The sequence below is a fragment of the Biomphalaria glabrata genome, chromosome 10, assembly GCF_947242115.1.
Source record: "Biomphalaria glabrata chromosome 10, xgBioGlab47.1, whole genome shotgun sequence".
Lineage (NCBI taxonomy): Eukaryota > Metazoa > Mollusca > Gastropoda > Planorbidae > Biomphalaria > Biomphalaria glabrata.
In genome coordinates, this window is record NC_074720.1 from 24,917,637 (window position 1) to 24,943,456 (window position 25,820).

General features: G+C 35.6%; 2 protein-coding genes across 5 annotated transcripts in view; both read left to right on the plus strand.

Moving 5' to 3' along the window:
* The window catches only part of LOC129928594 (zinc finger BED domain-containing protein 4-like), a 243,276-nt gene extending 226,390 nt beyond the window's left edge, over nt 1-16,886 (plus strand). Inside the window, exon 2 of the mRNA XM_056043299.1 lies at nt 12,978-16,886. Within this exon, the coding sequence (XP_055899274.1) occupies nt 13,313-14,053 (741 nt within the window). The 5' untranslated portion in view covers nt 12,978-13,312 and the 3' untranslated portion in view covers nt 14,054-16,886. The remainder of the gene's footprint in view (nt 1-12,977) is intronic.
* LOC106071006 (vinculin-like) overlaps nt 1-18,268 on the plus strand; it is a 135,814-nt gene extending 117,546 nt beyond the window's left edge. For 3 of the 4 annotated variants that reach the window (XM_056043292.1, XM_056043291.1, XM_056043294.1), the window contains 4 exons: nt 5,366-5,489; nt 5,627-5,717; nt 6,353-6,391; nt 17,990-18,268. In XM_056043292.1, coding sequence (XP_055899267.1) covers nt 5,366-5,489; nt 5,627-5,717; nt 6,353-6,391; nt 17,990-18,156 — 421 coding nt within the window. In that variant the 3' untranslated portion in view covers nt 18,157-18,268. The remainder of the gene's footprint in view (nt 1-5,365; nt 5,490-5,626; nt 5,718-6,352; nt 6,392-17,989) is intronic. The other variant, XM_056043293.1, reaches the window with a different exon arrangement.
* The last annotated feature ends 7,552 nt before the right edge of the window (nt 18,269-25,820 follow it).

Genomic DNA, 25,820 nt, shown 5'->3' on the forward strand with positions numbered 1-25,820 from the left:
AAACAGTTAGTATCCATTTTTTTAATTTAAGGGAACTCCACCCAGACCCTGAACTATTTATACACAAAAAGAAGATCCCTGTTGTGAAAACTACAAAATTTTTAGGGATCACCCTAGATTCCAAATTTAATTTTCTCCCCCACATTAAGAAACTTAAGAAGAAATGCCTAAAGTCATTAAACATACTTAGAGTACTCAGCCATACGGACTGGGGAGCTGCTGCTATATCGGAGTCTAATCTGATCCAAATTAGACTACGGATCCATAATATATGAAGCAGCAAGGAAGTCTTATCTAAAAATACTGGAACCAATACAAAATGCTGCCCTGCGTCTCTGTCTTGGCGCGTTTCATACATCACCTATCCCAAGTTAAAGCATTAGAAAGGAGAAAATTTATAATCTGCTCCAACTCCAAATCTGCATTCCAAGCTTTGGGCGGATGAAGACTGACATTCCATTGGTACATAAGAGCCTGAAGCTGTTGGACCAAATAACAGCCGACCATAGGGATGTCACCTTCATCTGGGTCCCCTCCCATGTGGGCATTGAGGGAAACGAAGCCGCAGACAGAGAAGCAAAGAGAACCCTAAATCATGTGGTGTCAGGAACCCAAATTCCCTGCTCGGACCTGAGACAAAGTATTGCCTCTGCCACCTATCGAAAGTGGCAGGACTGATAGGCTGAGACTCACAATAAACTCAGGCAGATTGTGGCGGATGTCAGGTGGCGGCCCACATCTAAGGGTCTGACAAGGCATGGTAGCATGACCATGTCCAGACTTAGGATTGGCTACACATCTTAAAAACACTGTTGGATAGTGTCCACCCTGGGAAGGTACTGGGCTTTGTCTGGGGGTTGGGTTTGTCTACGAAGATCTGATTTTGAATTGTGAACATATAATATTTCCATAAGATTTTTACCAAATTATTAAATTTTTACTACCTTTACTATTTTAACTGTGAATAGACCTTGTTTTTAATGATTTAACTGTATAGAAAATAGCCCTTGTTATGTAAAGGGAGAGTGATCCTTAAAGGATTACGGGCACGACATGGCCTAAATTGTGCTGATGTGCCTAAACTCAAAACTCAGATCTATTTAAATGATTATGCCATTATTCCTTTCTATGTTGTTAAAACATTGTTTTTACAGAACTGTGTTCATGTACTCTGCTGAAATTTTTGGAAACCTGTTAAAATGTTTTTTATGAAGTAAAAAAATGTTGCCTATATTTCATGATTCCTTGAAATTAAAAGTCCTTAATTTGTTTTGAAAATTGTATGAACATTTCACAACTTCAGTGTAAAAAACAAGGTTACAAAGACAGTTTGTGTGGAAACACAAACTCAAAATCGGCCCTCAAAGTGGTCCACCCAGGCAGGCTTCAATATTTTCAGAAAGAACATCCAAATAATAATAATAATAATAATCTTCATTGTCCGTATGGAAATTTGTCTTACAATTTGTGCATTACACCAAACAAAAAACATTATAACTATAAGAAACCGAAGTGTACTTTCACACCAGACTCACTCATAATTTACATGTGACAAAGTTTATACCAGATTGTTCTTATTTAATGATTTGATTGCCAGGGGAACAAAAGAGTAGAGTGCCTTTTGTCTTTGCTATCGGTGTCTTGTATCTCTTTTGTGATGGTAAAACATAGCCAAGGCCTTTTCGCTAACATTAAACGAGGACAGTTTTCTTAGTAGTCGTAATCTTTGCTGCCCTTTTTTGCTGATATAATCAGTATTTGCAGTAAAATTTAGTTTATTGTCTAGGATAGTACCAAGGTATTTAAAGGTTTGCACAATTTCAATAGTCTCTCCAGCTACAGAAACAATATCATTTTCCTTCTTTTCCCTACGATTATCATTTCTTTGTTTTTTTTTACATGAAATTATATCAAAGACAAATGAGAGATAAGAATGGAGAAAGAAGGTTTACAGATCTTGTGTAGTGCCCCAACGGTACAGCAGATCAAAGGATAGGTGCAAGTGAATGCAAAGTTACATGTGAACCTGGCCTAACCAGTTCCCCTTTCAGTCCTTGTGGTCTACAGGGCAGATGATGTAATGTTCATCTGTTTTTGTGGCCTACGGTTAATGAGGGCGTCATGTAGCCAGCACAAGACCAACCGCCTTTACTTTTCCCCAACTAATATCAGGTACCCATTGGATCTGGGTGGACTCAGAGTCGCCTAAGGATTCCGAAGTTGAAAATCCCAGTCTTCACCAAGATACGAACCCGGGGCCCCCGGTTCGGAAGCCAAGCGCTTTACCGCTCAGCTACCGCACCTCTCCTGGCCTAACTGAAGTCTTATAAATGATGTAATTGTTTTGAAAAGGCTCAATCTCTTATTCGAATGCTCCAAAAAAATAAAAGAAAACAAAAAAAAGTTTACGAAAATGAAGTTTACAAGATTACTATTCGTTTTAATCTAGGTCTTACTTATAAGGAATACTAATTAGCTTTTTCTCTTTAAAAAACTGCTTGCATAACTGATTTTAAAAATTAGATTTTTCGCTTTCAGAAAAAAAAAAGTAGCTGTTGCATCAGAACTTTGAATGGTCAAAAATATTGTGATGTCGGATTTTCAATATCTTTTCTAGTTTATGAAATCTAAATGGGACGGACGGACAGACATTTCGCACAAAACTAATAGCGTCTTTTTCCCTTTCGGGGGCCGCTAAAAAAGGGTTCTAGGACAAATGGTTTACCTATTAAAAAAAAAATAATAGAGTTTGGAAGGTTGTTCAGCATCAGACAGGAAGAATTTGTAATGGGTACAGATTCAGTCTAATGAACATACTGGTTTGGGAACTAGGCAATGTTGTTATATAAATGTAGCTTCAAAATTAGCTGCTTCCAATCAGAAGAGCAGTACTAAGAATACCATACTGCTTCTATGGGGGACGAACGTATGCTAAAGGCAGTCTGTTTTGGTGAGCTAAAAGGTGGTCGACATAACAGAGGTGCCCCCAGAAACACTTTAAAGAACAGCTTAGGCACCAACTTGCCTTAGCTGACATAGAAGAGAGCACCAGTTTGCATGCAGCCTCAGAACGAGACAGCTGGAGGTCACTTACGAAGGCCACGGGATACGCAGTGATCTTTGGGGCTGCATAGGTTTTATTAACTGACTTCTGGAACGTGATAACTGTTTTCCCAAGATTTATGAATAAACCGAAAGAGGTGGCAGCATATGCAAATTCGTTGACTCCATTCTGGAGATCATGTTCATTGTGAGCTAGCAGGGCACAATCAGGTAAAAGTGAATATCCATGAGATAAAAGTTAATATCGATGTTTTGATTAAAAATGGAAATGATTCAACCTGCCTTTCTCATTTGCCAAACTCACTGTCTCTAATATAAAGAACCTCAAATGTGGCTGTCTGGTTGTATGGCATGCTGTTGTCTCAATGGTCGAACCCTGTCTGCCAGATCTCCCTTCATCTTGTGGGAGTTTTGAGCTAGGATGTAAGACACTTCAATTCTGAAGGAACATTAAAAACATGTCAAACAAACAAGTAGATTAGAAAGGACAAAGCATTCCCTTCATCACAGTTAAACCAACTTCTGTTTTTCATAGCTCTCCTTTTAATAAATATCATGAAAGTCATGTGATCTCAATTCTATTCCTCCTTTTTCCCACTTGACTGTATTGATAAACTTGCCCCAAAACACAAATCATGAGCACTTTTTAGGATATGGGAATAGTGCCACAGCAATTCAATCACACAAGTGTTGGTGCCTGGACTGTTAATAATAAACTTAAGATGAACAAAGATAGGACTGAAGTCATTTTACTCAGCACTTGAAACAATATTATGAAGGTGGAGAGTCCACATCTTACATTTTTATTGCTACTTCAAAATCATAATGTTTCTAAGGTTCAGTTGTGGCTGCATTGGTGTAGCCACATTTGACCATATTTAATTACAGAATCAACAATAAAGCTTGCTGTAGGTACTCCTATCTGAATCACTGCAATGCTGAGCTGTTAGACACTTCTCTGAAAGCCTTCAGCATTGACCCAGCCACCTGGAAGACAGAAGCACATGATAGAGCATCTTGGCATCATACTGTGAAAACTGGTGCACAAATTGCAGAGGACAAGAGAACAGCTCTTGCAGAAGAAAAGCATCAGAGAAAAAAAGCAAGGTCAATGACACTAGCTCCGGTTAGAATAACCTGCCCAGTGTGCAGTCAAACTTTCCAGGCTCACTCTCGCCAGTGACAGGATGAGGCACAAAACCCCAGTGCACAGCCCTCAGCCCCCTGTATGACAGAGGTCGTCATTATCAAACCATGATGGACAATTCTGTAGTTAGTATCCAAGATTTCCAAGCATACAAGTAAGTGGCCATGACCAAGGAGTGCATTAGTCTGATTTTAGTGCCGATGACTATGCTGTTGTCATTCCAGATAGTTTTCAGCTTTGCAAGTGATGCTGTGGACTTTGCAATTCTGGCTAGTAGTTGAGGATTAGTTTCTTCATCTGATATGATAGCTCCTAGGTATTTAAAGCTTCTAACACTTGCCATCTTTTCACCTCCAATACTGATGTCCTTTGCAAATAGATTATTAAAATCTAATATTAGTATAAATTATATTTTTTATTATGGGTGTCAATAGAAATGCTCTTTTTTTGTTTGATAAAAAAAAATCTTTTAGGCTGCAAATGCTTTGAAAAATCTTTTCTGGAAAGAATTCAGTGCACAATAATTAAAATTATATTATCATCACAAATTTGAAGAAAAAAAAAAAAAAACTTCAGCCCCTGATGAGTGCTTCAGAATCTACAGCTTCATCCACAAGATTTCTTAGTCTATCCAAATTATCTGACCACTGCTTCTTTAACAAGTCAAAATGGACAAGAGAACAGCACTGGAAGAAGAAAAGTGTCCGAGAAAAAAAGTAAGTCCAGTGACACTAGCTCCAGCTGGAATAACCTGCCCAGTGTGCAGCCGAACATTTCAGGCTCACATAGGTTTCACCAGCCACAGGAGGCATAAAACCCCAGTGCAAAGCCCTCAGCCACCTGGATGACAAAAGTGGTCATCATCAAACCACATTGGATGAACTATATATATATATATATATATATATATAATGATGAAATGTCCTAGTACATTAGTTATCTGATCACTCCATATTATCTGAGATTTCTGCATCCATGAACTCTCTTGCTCTGTTTACTTAAGATCTACCTTTTACAAATTTATCATTAGTTCTCCTGTTTTATTTCTGTTATGTTTTCAAAGTGCATTGACCGCACCAGTGATATATAATATTATTTAATTTATTATTAATATTATATGCGTATGAAAAAATGATTTTGCTTTCTTTGAATTAGAGGTGAAGGAGGCACTAAAAAAGATCTAATAGCTACTGCTAAGGCTATTGCAGAAGCTTCGGAAGAAGTTACACGGCTGGCTAAGAAGTTGGCTGCTGAATGTACTGATAAAAAAATGAGAATGGTATGTTATGCTTGATAGAAAGTATTTTATTATTGTTAAATTTAGCTATATATATTTTGTATTGAATTTAACTTTTTATATTAGCTACTATTTGTTTCTAATCTTATGCTTTTTTTTTCATTTTAATTAATGTGCAGAATCTGTTAAGTGTTTGTGAGCGTATTCCTACTATTGGTACACAATTAAAAATCTTATCAACAGTGAAAGCTACAATGTTGGGAGCTCAAGGTACTTTTATATATTGCTTTGGTTAATGATAATGGCTTCATTTACTTATTATTTTTTAATAGATAAAAACTTTTAAGTGTAATAAAACTTATGTAAGAACAATATTAAGAGCAGTTATATTGAAAATAGTTTGCCCTAGATTAATTAACTAGTGATTTAAAGTTGTAAAAAATCTTAAGATCTTTGAGATTTTAAAATATGTAACTAGTAAAGTCTCCAGATTCATAGTATCTTCTAGCAATTGGTGTTGGTTTTCAATAACTGAATATCACAAGACAAGCACAGACATATTCAAATAAATTACTTTAAAACTAAAGGATTAAAAAATAGAAATTTTAAAAATAAATTTTCAAAAACTTATTGAAAATCTCATATTCAAATGAATTGCTTCAAAACTAAAGGATTTAAAATTAGTAATATTCAATATTTTAAAACTCTTATTAAATTACATTAAGATTTTTTTAAACTGCTTTTTTTTATAGACTACAAGTATATAGTAATATTTTATATTTAAGCTTATAAATCTTGATGGAAACAAATGTAAGCATTTTTTTTTTTGCTACAGAATAGAACAAAAATTTAATAAGTTAAACCTCATTACATTAATATTAGATTATTGTCCATAATTATAACAGAGCCAATTCCAGCACCTGATGGAAGTGAAATAGCCTGTGGTAATTGTCAATTTTTGTATGTCTTTTGCATGGGAAATGCTAGAAATGATGTAATAATATTTTTTAATTACCATTTTTATGCATAAAGGTGAAGAAACAATTGAGTTTAATAAATACAAATAAATGTATAAAATAGTTATAGCAACACATGCTAAAACTATTTTAATTTGTGGAAAAATATTAGCAACCACTATTTTCTTAAAATTAAATTATTTTTAAATTTAACACTCAAACTGGCACTTAATATGATAATTAATGCTTTAACAGCTTAATCATATTGAAAGTTTCAATTTAAGTTTGGAATATTGTTCATCTTAGATATTTTGAGAACCAGTTTTTTTAAGTTCATAGAGACTATATTTTCATAGGTGTTTATATTTATATTTAAAGAGATTTTTTTTTTTATAAAGAAATTCATCTTAAAAAGAAATGCATTATTAATGAAATGCTTAAAAGGTAGTAAAGAACTACATTCAAGTACTTTATTCTAAGCAACTAAAGTACTTATCCTTTGGGAAAAAATATGTTAGAAATAGTATGTTGATTTACAATACTTGATTGAAGGTTTTCTTTTGAAACATCATTTATTTAAATTTTGGATTCAAACTGTTACAATTTATATTAGATCAACATACTAAAGAAGTAATACCAAAATACCTTAAAACTTAGTAATACATTTTCAAAGCATTAGGAACAAAACAGCAGACTTAGAAATTTTATTAGAATGTGAGAAACCAGACATAATTGCAGAAACAGAAACTTGGCTACATCCTGAAAATTATAATGCAGAAATTTGTAGAAAAGATAGGGCTGATAATCATGGAAGAGTTCTTTTAGCAATAATAAAAAAAACACTCATAGCAGAAGAAATTACCTTACCTAACTCGAAAAATATAGAATCAACATTTTGTAAAATTAATACCACCTCAACATCCCTAATAATAGGCAGTATTTACAGACCACCAAATTCTAGTTTAAAATACATGCAGGAACTATGTAATCAGTTTACTACACTTAAAGAGACAAATAAAAATGCAGTTTTTGGATTATGGGTGATTTTAACCTACCTGATATAAATTGGAAAACATTAAGATAAATACCAAAACCTTAAAGACATAAATGAGCTTTTTATAGAAACTTTACACAACCTAAGTTTAGATCAAATCATTAAAAAACCAACTAGATTAAACACATTAGATCTCTTCGTAACCAACAGACCTGGATTAGTAGTTGATTATGATATTATCCCCAGTCTATCAGACCATGAGATCATAAAAATACACAGATAAAAGCAGAAGCCAATATAAAACCCAAAAGAAAAATCTTATTCTGGAGTAAATGTAACTTTACACAACTTTACCAAGCTGCAATAAACTTTCAACAAACATTCTTATTAGAAAAAGACATTAACCAACCAGTCGATGACCTCTGGAATTTCATAAAAAACTATCTTAAAAGCATTATAGAAAATCATATACCAACTAAATACACATCAAACAAAATAAATAAATGTGGTTTAATAATAGACTAAAGCTTTGTAAACAGAAGGAAAACCTATATAGAAAATTAAAAGAAACTATGGCAGAAAGAGTTTACAAAAAGTGTATAAAAATCAAACACCTGACCCAAAAAGTAAGCAGACAGCTGCAGAGTGAATACATAAACAATGTAATATCTAAAGATAACAACAAAAAACTATGGTCATACATTAAGTCTAAGAAAATGGAAACAACAGGCATAGCGCCATTAAAAGATGAACATAACATAATACATAATGATAATGAAACTAAAGCAAACATCCTAAACAAATACTTTGCATCAGCATTCTCAGCCCCAGGAGACAAAGACATATTACTTAATTTGAACCAAGTAGACAACATAGAAGATATAGTAGTACAAGAAAATGGAATCCAAAAACTATTAGCCAACACCAATCCAAATAAAGCATCTGGACCTGATGGTATTCCAGCTAGATTACTCAAAGAACTAAGCAATGAACTAGCCCCAGTGTTCAAAATACTCTTTTAGGCATCGCTTAACCAGGGCTGAGTACCAAAGGACTGGAAAGAAGCTAATGTCACCCCCCTATTTAAAAAAGGAGAAAAATCTGACCCAGGAAACTACAGACCAGTATCACTTACCAGCATCACATGTAAAATCCTAGAACACATAATATGTAGCAACATCATAAACCACTTAGACAAACATAATGTCCTCACACCATACCAACATGGCTTTAGGAAATATAGATCATGTGAAACACAACTAATAGGACTAATTGATGACTTTTCAAAAGGTTTAGATAATAGTGAACAAATAGATGCTATCTTACTACATTTTTCCAAGGCTTTTGACAAAGTGTTCACCACCATAGTTTGCTTAAAAAATTAAAATATTTCGGCATTAATGGTCCATTGCATCAGTGGATTAAAGATTTTCTGATAGGGAGAGAACAAACTGTAATAATAAATGGCTCTAAATCAACACCGATAACAGTAAATTCAGGAACTGTCCTAGGTCTACTACTATTCTTAATTTACATAAATGATTTACCAAATTGCATTACCTCAGGAACAAAAGTCAGATTATTTGCAGACGATTGCATAATATATAGAACAATAAAAACAACACAAGACACAGAAATTTTACAAAGAGAATTAGATGAATTACAGAAATGGGAATCGAATTGGAGCATGTCTTTCCACCCAGAAAAATGTCAGTTGTAATGAGTAACAAAAAAAAACTAAAACAAATTAATTCCACTTATCTTATTCATGGCAAACCAGTAACACAGACTAAAAACGCAAAACACCTAGGTGTTATAATAAATGAAAAACTGTCATGGAATCCACATATTGATGAAACTATAAAAAAATCAAACAAAGCATTAGGATTTATTAAAAGAAATTTCTGAAAATCAATTAAGAACATAAAATTAAAATGTTATTTAACCTTGGTTAGGCCAATAATAGAATATGCATCCTCCGTTTGGGACCCCTCAACTCAAGATAACATTAAGAAACTGGAACAGACACAAAATAGATCAGTGAGATTCATAACAAACGAATATTCACATTTAACCAGAGTAACACCTTTAGTAAAATCACTAAATTTAGAAAGCCTTCAGGACAGAAGACTCAAAAGTAAAGTAGCAATTATACATAAAACACTGAACCATAATCTTCAAATACAAAAACAAAATTAATAAAATACTCTGAAAGACACAAAGATAAAGGCACATTCCTCGTCCCATATGCTAGGACAAATTTGTACAATGCTCCTTCTCCCCTAGTGCTATTAGAGCATAGAATGGGTCGCCTGCTGGGAAGTGGCTGTGAAAGTCGCCTTAGATTGAATTCTGTGAAGAGATCTTGCAGCCATATGCGTCGAATGGGGCTTAAGTCTATATGTTTCTCAATATTTTACAATTTTAAAAAATCTAATAAAATACTCTGGAAGACACAAAGATAAAGGCACATTCTTTGTCCCATATGTGTACAAATACTCCTTCCCTAGTGCTATTAGAGCATGGGATGGGTTGCCTGAGCTAACCAGGAAAACCAGTGACTTGGCAGAATTTAAGTCATTGGTTAATATGCATGACTAAATGCATGACACGTAGGACGTAATCTTTTTTTTTGAAGTAACGTCTGTATTATATAAGATAAGATAAGATACAGTCCATTCGGATCACTGATCTGACTAAAAGGTGATTAATTTTGGTCTTAAAACCAGCCTAGTCTAATTACTTAAACATTTTGTGTGCTTGAAGAATGTTTTGGTATTTTAGGATCTATTTACATCAGGTTCCATAAGCCTACATTTATGTGTATATTTATATTGTTGTAACTCTGTGATGCGCATCACACTGACATCTCGATTAGCAGAAGTTGTGCACTGTTAAAGAACTAGATTAGAGATCACTGTTGACATTAGATTGAAACCATGGAGTTCTGTTCAAGTCGAGGAGCTTGAGAAGAAGCTGTGCTCAAGGCAGACATTGTTATTATGTATTTATCCTTGTTGAGTTGCCTACTTTAAATTTATTCCATTGGTGTCAAAATGTGATTATAGGCAACTCAATGGAGAGGAGATAAGATTTTCCTTGGCATCTGTGAAACTGAAAGAACTCTGATAGCATGGGTTGTAATGCATAAAGAAGGACAATGAAGCTCTAAGGACACTCCACAGGCAAGCTCTAATCCAGGAACCTGTCAATATATGAAATTAAACCTAATATCACCGAGCTTCTATGCAAAATGCAGTTTAAGATAAACAAGATTGACACGCTTGATGAAGCATTAGTAAAATGCAGTACAAGTTGGATATAATGGTGTCGTGAGGGGAAGATCAAATAGACTCGTTTGTGAAAGAGCTGTTGTATGGTCAGGAATGTGGCTGTACAAACAGTGATGACGGAGGCTCAGGGGGTTGAAGTGCCATCTGCGACTGTCTTATGGGTTTAGCTTTAAAGATGAGTAACGTTATAAAGGTTGCTGCGATGATCTCAACGAGAAATACCTACCTGAAAGGAAAGAAACTAGAGAAGTCTGTTATGTGCCTGCAGCTTTTATTAATGATCTACTTGCTAGAAAAACCTTAATCAATCAGACAGATTAAGAAATATGGAAGGTTGCAAAAGAGACTCATGGACATATTTTCCTGACACAGATGAAAATGACTAAGTGTTTGAGACCCTGACTTTCTGAGGGCCTACAACTCTTTCACGAAATGTCCATCAAGAAGTTTGCTGAAGCAGTGTGTTAGACTTATTGCCTTGATGACACCCACAGGTTGGCATCAAAAACAACCGTCATGAAGAAGGCAAAGCAACTATCACATCTTAACAAGAGCAGGTTGGCCTACTGAAGGAATAGAAAGCAACAGACTGTGAGAACTGGCAAATTGCTTGGTGGGGAATAAATATCTCTGATGTCTATCATCCTCACTGATTGATCTCCACAACTCTAAAAAGTGTTCAGGGAGGAACACTTGTAAAGAAGAATGCAATGTGTAACTGATTTGTAACTGTGATAGGCACTGACATCTAGTTTCTGCAGAAGTTGTGCACTGTTAGGATCTAGACTAGAGATGGATTTTGACATTAATAGAAACAACATAGTTCCGCCTAAGTTAAGGAGCTTGAGAAGAAACTGCAGACATTGTTATTATGTATTTGTGATGTTCTGTTAATAAAGCATGTAAAGTTCTGTTAAAAGACCTGTCCTTGTTGAGTTGCCTCCCTTAGATTATTACTACTATGGCCTCCTTCAGTCGCGAAGCGACTATGGATCATCTCATGGAAATGAGATGAATGTCTTGGCATTATCTGTGGTCGGAACGATGTCCCTCACACATCAGTTCCCCCCTCTCCATGCATAGTTATTACAGCATATTTATATATATATATATATATATATATATATATATATATATGTATGTATATATATATATATATATATATATATATATATATATTAGGGATGCACCGGATAGTCCCTCCGGCTTCTGCCGAATATCCGGCATTTTTACTATCCGGTGCTATTCGGCTCCGGTCGGATATCACTACCGGATAGTAAACCAGATAGTAAAAAGTACATAATTTAATATGCATAAAGTGGACCTAGTTCCATTAATGTCTGTTATAGAATGTATTAATGTTTATATGAAAACAAAATAATGTGCTTAAAAATAGAGCCATTATGAATATGCACCAAACATCGTTTATTATAAAGACAAGGCGTGTTAATAAATGAAACTTTACATCATAAATGCGCTTACATACAGAGCAGCAATGGCTGGCACTTTTTTCAATTTGTCTTGACCTTTGAGTAAGTTAGTTAACGTTAAAATGCTACATTCCTTGACTACGTCATGCTGACCAGACGTCTGTCTAGCTGTGCGGGTATATCTCCAGAGGTAGAGATGAACAACTCCCACCCCCTTTTATTTGTTTAGTCCATCACATTGAATTTTTTATGGGTCAGTAACCACATGTTAAATACGATGGACGTAGGTTTAATGTCAACGTATTGACACTCTCTAGTGGTCACACCTTTCGGGGGAACTGAGTTTGTTTACTAAGTAGTTAATCTTTATTAGGGGGGGGGGGGGGGGGGCTGGACTACAAGAGCCACACCTCTAAGGTAACCAGGTATATTTCTAGATGAACAACTCCCTCCCCCTTTTATTTGTTTAGCCCATCACATTGAGTTCATTGATTGACAGGTGACCCCAAGTCAGATACGATGGACGTAAGCACTCTCTAGAGGTCACACAAGGGAACTAGGTTTTTTATTTGGGGGGGGGGGGTGGACTAGACTTTACATTATAAATTCGTATTACATACGTAGCAGCGATGTCTGGCACATTTTAAAAGCTTATCTTGACCTTTGAGTGGTCTTGTAAACACGTAATATTCCTTAACTACGTCACGCTGATAATCTGTCTAGATGTGCGAGTATATCTCCAGAGGTAGAGATGAGCACCCCCACCTCCTTTTGTTTGTTTAGTCCATAACATTGAGTTCACGGATAGGCAGCTGACCACATTAAGCCAGATGTCAGCGTGTTGACACTTTCTAGAGGTCACATCTTATGAGGGAACTGAGTTTGTTTACTTGGAGTAGAATTTTTATTAGGGGCGGGACTACAAGCCAAATCTCTATAAGGTTAATCTGGTATGAGTTTGTTTATTATGAGATAGGTTGTCAATCAAGGGTCTGGACCACAAACCAAATTGTTAAGACATATTGACACTGTCTAGAGGTCACTAGATGATGACACTAAGTTTGTTTACTTGAAGAGAAATGTAAATTAGAGCGCTGAACTACAGGACACACCCCTACAAGTATTTTGTTACACAAGCCACGGGTATAAAACTGGCTTGCAAGGGCATTTAGTAAATTAAATACTAATAATAATGGCTGATAAAAAGTCATCACTTATATGGCGTTACTTTAATGTCAAAACAATGGACAACTCTAAAGCAGTTTGCAATGCTTGTAAAATAGTAATGTCACGTGGTAAACCAGGCAAACCTAAAGACTTCTCAACCACCACTATGATTAGTCATCTACGCTCGAAACACCCAGACTTATTCAACGAAATGACTGCATTGAAATCAGCATCAAGTAATATCACTGCCTGTGCCAGTACGTCTACGAGCTCCAGTGATTCGTCAAGCCTCACACACAAGCAGCAACCAGGGATTAAAGAGGTCTTAGACAAAGCTAAATTGTGGGATATTAATAGTGATAATGCTAAACGCATTCACTTGGCCTTAGCAAAGATGATTGCAACTGACATGGAACCTTACCAAGTAGTTGAGAAGCCTGGATTTATTGGACTTTTACAAGTACTGGAGAAAAGATACACTGTGCCTAGTCGCAAATATTTTACAGAACGTGTTATTCCAGATATCTACGACAATATTTCCTCAAAGCTTCGTGAAATGCTATCTGATGCTAAAAGCATCGCTTTCTCAACGGACACTTGGACAGCTGATAATACCACCGAATCATATTTTGGTTTAACTGCCCATTGGTTGAATGAGTCATTTGACCGAAGCAGCTATGTTTTGCATTGTACAAAATTTAATGACCAGCATACGGCTGCAAATTTGCTGTACTTAAGATATTTACTAAGCCATTATCTGTATTAGATACAAACCAGAAGCGGTTTGTGGCCTTTAAAACACGAGCCTAATGACAAGTTGATGGTGTCAAATACATGAACACAAACATCTACCCACTATACAACTTAGATTGTACTTAAGAAAGATTTACGCTATAAAACCAAGAGTGAACTTTTCCTTTAAAAGATTTACATTAGTTACATATAAGTTTATATATTCTGCATGAGTTATCCCACATTCTACTTTACAATACATACGCACACACCATCTCATGTTACAAAGATTAGTTTATGATAAGCATATCTGTAAAAAAAAAATGCTGTTCATTTTAATTTATCAATCAGTGATAGAGTTTAAAGTAAGAAAGTAAATAACAAAATAATATGAATATAGGTATGTTATATAAAAGATTTGCAAAAACTTCAGTAAAACGAGCTGTTTGAGTCATGTAGGTATCCGGCTCCGGCCGAATATCTTATTTTACTATCCGGTTATATCCGGCTCCGGTCGGATATCAAAAAGTACTATCCGGTGCACCCCTAATATATATATATATATATATATATATATATATATATATATAATGATACACATTAAAACTATTTTTATAAAATTTTAAATAATCATCAGTTACATATAATTAAAATTCACATCCACTAATAAGTTTGATTGGTTTTGTGTATGTCTTAATCAGGAAATCTTGTGCTTATTTTCATTTGTCCTTCAACTTATGGGGGCCTTAAGCATTTTGTTACCTATAACCTCAAATGTTCTTAACAGTATTTTGTCCCTTAAGCATGCTATACAAATTTTAAGTTATTCTTATTATATTTTATCTAGCTGATATCTGCTAAAAAGCACATTCTGGCATGTATAATACACTGAAAGGTTGCCGACTTAACATTAAAACATAGTGGGGGGTTTTCTTCAAATTATTTGCATTTTGCATCATAATCTTCTTTTAGGTCTATGCACTTCTCCCAGTGATGCCCTCATTCTTTTACCAACTTCAACAATTCCAAAATGTGGCCTGTATAACATCTTTCCTAAACTATAAGCTACACTCAGAGGACCTTTGTAAATAATTATATAATGGAGAAAATTACTAAACACTAATTAGTAAATAGTATCTATAGAACTTATAATGTAATATATAATTAAATTATATTGCATTAAACCGGCTGAAACTGATAGCAGACAAAATTATATCAGAATAACAAGCAGGTAATAGACAAGGTTGCAGCACAACAGAACAAATACTAAACCTCAGGATATTCTTCAATAAATACTTTCAATAACAAAGGAATTTTTTCTGTCTTTATTGATTTCAAGAAAGCTTAAACATTTGGGACTGGTTTAAAACCACAGATGGAGTGAGACAAGGCTGCCTACTTTCACCAACTCTTTTCAATGTCTTCCTTGAAAGGATAATGGAAGATGCTCTCTGGGACTATGAAGATTCTGTGAATAATAACTTGCACTTTGGATGACAGATGGTCTAACAGACAGAAGAAGATTTTTGATTTTTTTGCACTATTTAGGCCATGTCGTGCTCATAATCCCTCAAGGGTTACTGGTTCTTTGCTCAATGTCAACTAAATTTTAGTAGTCAACCCCACCTCACGGATAAAGCTCAGTATTTTCCCAGGATCAACGCCCTTAGACAGTGTTTTGCGGTTGTCTATTCTAAAATATTTCCATCTAATATCCTGGTATCTGGGGCATTCAAGGTGAATATGCTGTACGGTAAAGTAAGCATCACAGTAATCACACAATGGGGGCTCCTCTCCCTTTACCACAAAGGCATGTGTCGTAAGTGTGGCCAATCCTAAGTCTGGACACGGTCGTGCTTCCATGCCATGTCAGACCCGTAGATGAGGACTGCTGCCTGACATACACCACAACCCATCATAGCTTGTTATGGGTCTCAGCCTCCCACCAATACTGCCACTCTCTGCCAAGTGGCAGAGGCTATACTCTGTTTCAGGTCCGAGCAGGGAATTTGGGTTCCTGACACAGCTTCATTCAGGGCTCTCTTTGCTTCGCAGAAGATCTAGCTGACTTAATGATGTGCATAGACAAGACTTCGGCAGCATATGGTATGCAAATAAATGCAAAAAAAAAATTTTGACCAATAGCCAACAGGCCTTTAAAAGGGACATCAATATTGGAGGTGAAAAGCTAACAAGTGTCAGTGGTTTTAAATACCTCAAAGCTATCATCTCAGATGAAGGAACTAAACTTGAACTACTGGCCAGAATTGCTCAGTCCACAGCAGCTCTTGCAAAACAATATGGAAAGGCAGCATAAAAAAATCAGACTTATGCGCTCCCTTGTCATGGCCACATTCCTATATTCTTGCGAATCTTGGGCACTGACTACAGCACTAGAGAGGAGGATTTTAGCAATGACATTGGGATGCTAAAACCGCATTACAACGAAGAGATTAGAGACAAGATTAGTACAGCAATTGGACCCAACGATGATCTGCCAACTACTGTAAAACAAATGCAAACTAAAATTCTATGACTATATTACAATGTCCACAGGACCTTCCTTCAGGGAACAGTACCAGGAAAAAAACGTGGCAGAGAAAGTGATGCTTTTAATTAAAGTGATTGTGTAATTCTAATATATTTTTAAAAATATATTTGAAGATAGCTTATTAATGTTTGCCTTGTTCAATAATAGATCTGTAATACTTTTTTTGTTTCTTATAATAACTTCCAATTTGTATCAATTTGTGAACAAAGATTGGTCAACTGGTTTTGATTTCTATGAGGACATACATACATATTCCTTACAATTTGCTTAATATATATATATATATAGATAGTTTGATATAGATATACAGTGCTTTTTTTTTTTTTAAATAGGTGCTGGTACTCAGTGATAGATTGCCTACATTTAAACTACTAATAAATTAATAATAAAGGTTAAAATACAAGAAAGTAATATTTTTTCCCCACATTGAAAAAGGTGCTGGTACACCTTACCGGTTAGTAGCGTCGCAAAAAAAGCACTGTATATATATATATACATATTATGAGAGAGAGAATTGCTCAAGTAGCTGTATAGGCCTATATTAAAATTTCTTGATAAAGCATTAATCATATTGCTTAGGCATTGAAATAGCAAGCATCAGATCATGAGTGGTTTTCTTTTCTCACTTTTTTGTCCTTACGGTACCTTTTTTTGTCTTTAATTAATGCTAGAAGGTTTGCTCTAAATAACCTGTTAAATTTGTCTTGTAAGTTTATTTACCCAATAGCAAACTATTTCCAGCTTTAAGAAAAGATAAAGAGAAGTTTATTATTATTATAATAAAAACTAGTTTTAATAATTTATGTATCATTAGTACCTTAAAAAGTTTCATTAATACTAATTTTGAAGGAGGAAGTTTTGTACACTGCAATTTTGTCAAATGTGGTAAAAAATATTTTTGGCAACAAAAAATATTTTCATTTCAAAATGTTGTCATGATAAATGAGAAAGAGCTTTTTTCATATGGAAGTTAAAAAAAAACAACAGCTGGTAACTTCCTAATGTATCATACTGCATTAGTAGCCTTCTGTAAACACTGCATTCTATTGCTAAAGGAATCCTTCACTATGTACCATTCATTTAGAGATAATTATTGTGCAGAAATTAATACATAAATGCTTGTTTTATTATACCTTTAAATTCTACTGCATAAAAATGGGTAAAGATAATGTTCACTTTTTTTTCTATATACATATTTATAACTAAATTAAATTCTTTATTATTTTACTTTATGTATCATCATTAGAGTTTCTCCTGATTATTTGTAACAATTTTAAACAATAAGCATTTTTTTCTTTCTTTCTTAATTTTTTTTTTGCTAACATTATTTCTTTAATTCATAAATGTGTGATTATCTTAAAAAAGTCAATCATTATTAAATGGTGAATGTTTCTGAAATTCAAATTTGTGTTTCTCCAGGCTCAGAAGAAGACCAAGAAGCTACTGAAATGCTTGTTGGCAATGCCCAAAATTTGATGCAAGCAGTGAAAGAAACTGTCCGTACAGCTGAAGCTGCATCCATCAAGATTCGTGTAGATTCTGGTTATACTATTAGATGGGCAAGAAAAAGACCATGGTACACTTAATTTTTATTTTATTTTGGGAAACAAAATAGTCAAAGCAGATTTATAGCTTAGGAAAACAGCTAATATAATTTTCAAAATAAAAGCTGAACAACTTCAAAATAAAAATAAAATATCTAGAATTTCTTCAATTTTTCTTCATCCTACATTTATTATTATTATTATTAATTATTTTTTTATATATCGGTTTATAAATGACATACAGTTTTGGATTTAACTGTAACTTGGTGCTTGCCTCTATATTGGCTGGGTGTTGAAAAAAAAAGTTTTTCAAATTTTATTGATTGGTGCTATTAATTTTATTTGGCTTTTAAGTATTTAAGATTTTTTTTATTGTATTATTCTTAATATAAAAAAAAAATAAAAAAAAAAAAACTTAGCATGCAGTTGTTTTAATATAGACTAGAGTCTGTACTTTAATGAAAAAGGCCTTCATTATTTTTTCATAAGATATAATTTTTAAATAGTACACAAAAAGATTTAAGCTGACACTATCGGACTCAATTAAACTTGTTAGGAGGGATCGTAGCCAAAATTTTGCAACTACTTTCATGGTTATTAAAATCTCTACTTTGATTATATCCTTCTTGTTTTGTGGTTATCATAAAGCAATTTTTGTACAATAATGGTTATGATCCCAATAATTGTTTATATACTGGGAAATGTTGCAAAGTTATAAAGTTATGGCCATAAGTTTGTTATGTATCTCTCCATAGTTAATTAATAAAATTCTCATAGTATAATAATAAATTTTAATTTAACTGTTCTTCTAATATTTCTGTCTTGTAAAAAAAAAATTTTCCTTTTGCTTACCCTGTTACTCCAATATAAAAAACAAATTGTGGGATACATGTTATTTTAAGTAACAACATCAATCTAGGGGAACTAGCAGATATATTATTACTTAGGACATGTTAGAATATCCCACCATTACCACACATTTTTAAAAGTCTTTATTCAATAGTATTGTCTTTGTTTTACCTTTTAGAACCAACACATAAACCCAATATATTTCAGTTAGTTTCAACTACAAAAAAACGACTAATGTTCCTAAATTTTAGAATCAGCTTATATAAAATTAGTGCTTTAAAATATTTTACTTTTACTTTTTTTTTTCAAGAATCATGTAGTGCCTAAATTCTTTTTTATGTGCATCTGTAATATGATATTTATACTTAATGTAATTATTATTATATTTACTACAAAATTAAAAGACATTAAGATAATGTTTTTTTTTTTGTTGTTGTTTTTTTTATTTTAAATATCTTGAAATATTTACGGTAATGACTTATGAAGGATGTAAAAAAAACAATGCTTATTCATTCATTATTTTACTAAATTTAGTAGAATATGGACTATTGATCTGATAGTCCTTAATAGTAATAATAAATAATGTTATTACTCTAAAATATACTATGACATAAATTCTATAAAATATGTATTATATGTATATGTCTTTTAGGTTAACCCTTTGTATAAAGTGAAAAGGAAGAACACCCATATTTGATGTCTCCCATAATATTTTAAACAAAAACATATACCTGTGTGTTGAAATCAGCTTTTATCTATAAAAAGTAACATTTTTTGTTTTCTTTAGACACCTTAAATACCTTTTCAGTTTAAAAAAAATTATTATATTGTTATGACTTTGCCATGCGCACCACCACCCAGGCTAGTGCAGAGATGCGCACTTCTAGTAATCAAACTAGTACAGGATGTTGCCATGAAGAGACTAACGATTTCCGCCCAAGTAGAGAGCCAATATGGAGATGCTGTACTCAAGGCAGATGCCCTTTGTGTTTGTCATGTCTCTATGTAAATAAACGTCTATGTCCTCGTTGAGTTGCCTCACTTAACTTATTACAATTGGTTTTCAGAAGTGGGATTTATAGGCAACTCAACGAGAGGAGGTAGGATTAGATCTCTATGGCATCGCTGAAGCTATTACATCAGCTCTTAATTAAAGAGCTAAGACAAGAGCTTCGAGACCGAGGTTTAAAACCTGTCGGTAGCAGGGAAACGCTCACGGCTCGTCTGCGGCAAGCTCTGATCGATGAAGAGGAAGATCCGGAGACCTATCAATTTGAAATTGAGCCTGGGATTGTTGATGTAATGGGCAACATCCAAGACTGTGGGGATGCATTAAAGGAACAATTGAACATGATTAGGAATAAGATGAGGAGCATGATGTGGAACAAAGTAGATGAAAGTGTGTTGCCAGTAGAAGGCCAAATTGACCAAAGTGATAACATTGTGTCGCAAGCAAAAGGAGGAATAAACTCGTTAGGGAAGGAGCAGTTGCCTGGTCAGGACTGTGGCTGCACAAACAGTGGTGATGGAGGCGCTGGGGATTGGAGCGCCGTCTGTGACTGTGTTGTGGGCAAGTCTGTTGCTGGTGACTTTTAAGGCGAGCAACGTGACGACGATTGCTGCGATGATCTGAACGGTATGTTTCAAATCGAAAGGAAAGAAACAAATGAAGAAACAAGAGAAGTCTGTTATGTGCCTGAAGTATTTGTTCCTGTTGTACCTGTTACCAGTAGGCCTACCTCAATGAGCCGTACAGATCAAGACAACGTTGGGTCTGCGTCCAAGCTTTCTGCTGTGGACCTTAAAGACCTCTGTTTATCTGTCAGTACCTTTGGCGAGAATTCAAACCATGAAAGCCTGAAGACCGTTTCTGATTCCTTGCCTTGGATGTCGTCGGGTGAAATTACGAATACGGGCCCCAACAATGGCCGAGACAGAAACAACGAATTGGACTTTGGCAGCTGCATAAGAAAGAACTCGATGCTAGGCAGCTGCATCCAGGCGATTAACTTGAACTGTATATGCGGCGTCCTGCGGGGACAGTGCCCATGCCAAGAAACCCAGCTACAAGATCTGAACTTGACAGAAATGTGTACTTCTGCCCACATCAGTGAGAGTGACTTGAACGGTTGTGAATTAATTCCAGCGAAACCTGATGTAGCGGTGGATGAACATTACAAGGATGCTTCATGGGCATACCTTACAGATGAAGCTGAGAAAGACTGTGTGGCTAGCTGTGGGCCTACAACTGGGTCACAACACGTCCATGGAAAAGGTCCGCTGACTCAGCGTCTTAGAACAACAACCCTGGAATCTACGGTGATCGCCACAACATCCATTTGTGTTACTGGCTGGCAACCCTGACCTCCACTAACTCTCCCTGTGTCAGCTGGCTGGCATCAGCGACTATCGTCATGAGGTCAAAGCAGCGACCACGATATCGCCTCAAGCGTAGACTTGCCAACTGGAAGAAGAGGAAGCGACGACCACGGGAAACTGTGCAGATGGCTTTGTGGGCAACAGACACCCTAACGTCTGTGGTTCCCACCGATCGACCTCCACCTGAACTGTCAAAGCTCCACTGCAGTGTTTCTTTTCGGGACGAAAAGTGCTAAGACGGGGGCAATGTTATGACTTTGCCATGCGCACCACCATCCAGGCTAGTGCAGAGATGCGCACTTCTAGTAACCAAACTAAAACAGGATGTTGCCATGAAGAGACTAACGATTTCCGCCCAAGTAGAGAGCCAATATGGAGATGCTGTACTCAAGGCAGATGCCCTTTGTGTTTGTCATGTCTCTGTAAATAAACGTCTATGTCCTTGTTGAGTTGCCTCACTTAACTTATTACAATATTTTCAGTAGGATTATTTTTTATATTTAAGAATCCAGAAATTATCTCAATGAAATAAATGGGAATTCAAAGTTTTTTTTTTTTTCTAACTTCAACAAATTAATTTGGTCTTCCTCATTAACAATTAGGCTTGTCTTTGAGCGGGCACAACATGTGTGCTGATGTGCCAAAATACTCAAAACTCAAACTCTTGTCTTTGAGTCCAAAGATTAATAAGGAATGCAGTAATTCTTGTGCCCACACAACCCCATCCGCGACCTACTACTTTTGCCACATCCAGCATAACCATTGTCCTCATTAATATTAGACCATTCAGATAATTTAGAAGACAAAGCTTAAATGTAAAAAAAAAATTGTGCATGTTCCTATTGTAACGTTTTTCACTATCCAGGCTCCCTGCAAACACAAATTGAGACATAGTAACAATTCTAACAGAAATGAATGTTCAATAATTTATGCCATTAGTCTGTTTCTATAATGACGAGACAAATTGCGATGTACAGAGGCAGTGCAACGGGTAGGTGTCGTGGGCAGGCGCCCACGGCTATACCCCAACAAAAAAGTAGCCATAAAAATAATAAAGATTCTAAACCAAATTTTTGATTTACTCCAGCAATATTAGTGTACTGTTATCGCGGGAATTCCCCAGTCATTGCTGGCTATTTGTCTATTCTGTTTACGTCACAATTGCTAAAAAACAATCAAAATACGCTGTACGTAGTATGAAAACTTTTTTATGTGATAAAATACAACAGGAAATTTGTTTGTAAGCCACTGGCGGATCCAGAACTTTGGAGTGGGGGGGGGCGATTTTTTTCCAAACCCTAACCCTAACGCCCAGTTAACCCTAACCCTATGCATAAACGTGCGTACAGCATATATATATATATATATATATATATATATATATATTCGATATATACGAATAAAATAAGACTGTTTCTCAATCTTCGGAGAAAAAAAACAGTCATGTTGAGTCCTTTCTCTTGCAAGCTTGGGTGTCTGGGAGAGCACTGTAAGCTTTTTCAGTGGGGTTCGGGACGAAGCCCCGACACCCAAAAGCGTTTTCTTGCCCTTTTACGGCTGAAACGCATTCTCCTGACATCTACAGCTCATTACTTATTAGTGTGGTTAGGGGCGAAGCCCCGACGCCAAAACCGTTTTCTTGTATTTTTCACGGCTGAAACGCATTCTCCTGACATCTACAGCTCATTATTTATCAGTAGGGTTCGGGGCGAAGCCCCGACTCTAAAAGCGTTTTCTTGCACTTTTCACGGCTGAAACGCATTCTCCTGACATCTACAGCTCATCATTTATCAGTAGGGTTCGGGGCGACGGCCCGACTCTAAAAGCGTTTTCTGGCATTCTTCACTGCAGTAACGCATTCTCCTGACCTACAGCTCATTATTCATTCTATTATAAAGGACCTTTTGAATAATGTGGAAAAATATTATAATATTGTTATGACTTTGTCATGCGCACCGCCATCCAAGATAGTGCAGAAAGATGGTGCGCACTATCAGTGACCAGACAAGTCGGATGTTGACATAAGAGACTAACGATTTCCGCCCAAGGAGAGAGCCCATATGGAGATGCTGTACTCAAGGCAGATGTCCTTTGTGTTTGTCATGTCTCTATGTAAATAAACGTCTATGTCCTCGTTGAGTTGCCGCACTTAAGTTATTATAAATGAATTTATAGTCCCTTAATACATTGCAAATACAACCGATTTGTTCTTTGAAAAGATAAGATACCCCATATATTTAGATTAAGGCTTTGAGGATCGCTGCCGAAAAAAAAATTCCATTAATTAATAATATTCAATAAAATTGAAGCATAAATTGTGAGTTATAGTCCTAAATTTATTTAACTAGAAAAATATGAGATAGAGTAAAGGTTGGAAAAAGTCGACTAGGAAAAGATTATCTGGCTTTTGAACTCATCTCAACCGTGACTGTTATATTGAAAAATTTCGTTTGAATTATAACTTTTCCAAAGCAAAGTCTTTCTTAAAATAGTTATGATAAATTCATGTGAAATTACACAAGCTATGTCTGGAAAGGGGAAGGTCGGTAAAATGAAAACGATTAATCCTCGCTCCTTTTTATAATTTCTGCTAATGATTGCATTTTGCATTAAAGAATAGGGGTTGGGCGACTCGATATAATAATTTACTTTATAGCATATATAAATTATATTAGTGACAGATTTTTTAAATTTTGTAATTTCTAACTATAATACAAAAAGAAAAAGTATTGGTTTGTCCGATGCGGGGAAGGTGATTGCATGTATCGCACTTCCACCTGTTTATATTATATAGATATTCGACTAATTTTGTTCACATACTATGATTTCTCCCTAAAAGTAGGACCGCCCCCCCCACACACACACACAAAGGGTTTAGATGGGAAGGGCAGTAGAGGTATTCGCTCCTCCCAGACATAATATAAAGACCGGTTAAAATACCAATAACAAGTTTTAATCATATACATATTTAATTGATTATGTTAGTAAGCTGCGATTTCTACAAGTAAATAGGACCGGCCCCCCCCCCACTCGAAAGTTTATGGTGGGGGGGGGGGCGGTATGATGCCATCGCCCCCTCCCGACCCTATCAAATCGGCCAAAATACTAGAAAGGGGGGGGGCGAAATAATCTAAAAATAGGTTGAAATATAAATAATTAGTATATATTATTAACATTAGTAATAAATTCGTATACAAATTGTGTGAATTCTATACTAAAATTCGTCCGCCCCCCCCTGGGGGGGGGCGATCGCCCCTACGCCCCCCCCCTGGATCCGCCAGTGTTGTAAGCCTTCTCATTTTAATACATTGATACTGCCCATTCTGTCTTTAAAGACAGATTAATTAATCTTGTTGATCACGAAAGACTTATTTTAAGAAGATAAAAAAAAATTACACATATGTTATTGCCATTTAGTTCTAGATCAACATCTACACATATTTTTTTTTATCAGTAAAATAATCATAGATCTAAATCTCTAGATCCAATAATAAGCTTAATATTTATTATAATGTCATATTGATGAGGTTACTGCATTTTGTAGATCATTTATGATGATTTTATGGTAAAATTTATTGAAAACTTGTGTATATAGATTTGAAACAAATAATAATCTATCATGAAATAACGGAGGTAATACACACATTTTTTTTCATCAATAAATGTTTTATAAATTAAAATTTCACAGCAACAAATGGTATTATTTTATAACGTCCATATTTGTGTTCCACTTGAGGCAATGGCATCACTAGGGGTGCGGGCCGCACCGGGTGACACCCACCTGGGGATGAGACGCAAGTGGAAAAAATGCACTTTTCCAAAATGCAACTTTTAAAAATAAATATCAGTACTGGTACCTAAAATGTCTTTCACAGTTTAGTATCTTCACTGAAGTCCAGTAGGGCGTCGGCGCCATAGGCGCCATTATCTCGTTGGAGGCTAGAAAGGCTTTTATCCAACCACCAGGCCTGCTCTTCACCCCTGTCCTGTCTGAGGGCTCCCAACGGTAGACGGTCATATCGGTTGACTGGGCCAGACCGGGCCGTGCCGTGTACACAGCGCACCGTTCCTGGGCCCCACTTGCTATAAGTGACCGATAACAATGCTAACTGCGGGGAGCTTGTCTCATATTCCTATACTGTAACCGCCACTGTTCCGTGCAAGGACCGCCACTACAGCCACGGGTCTCTGATGACGGCCCCCTTGTGGAACGCGTGGCGGACTTTTTGGACTGGGTTCCGGGCGTTCTTTCCATCCCAACCCCGAGTGAGAGAAAAAAAAACAAAAGCTCACACAGGGAAGCCCGGCCGGGCCTGGTTCGCTACTCGTACTTAGCCTATCTAGTTTTCACCGCTAGACGTTTCCACTGGAGGTGCCACGCTGAGGCGATGGGTAGCTGGAATTCCTCCAGCAGTTTAGTATCAACATGTCCTAGATATTCTTAATTTCATTCTTTTTTACTTGTAATCTTCATATTA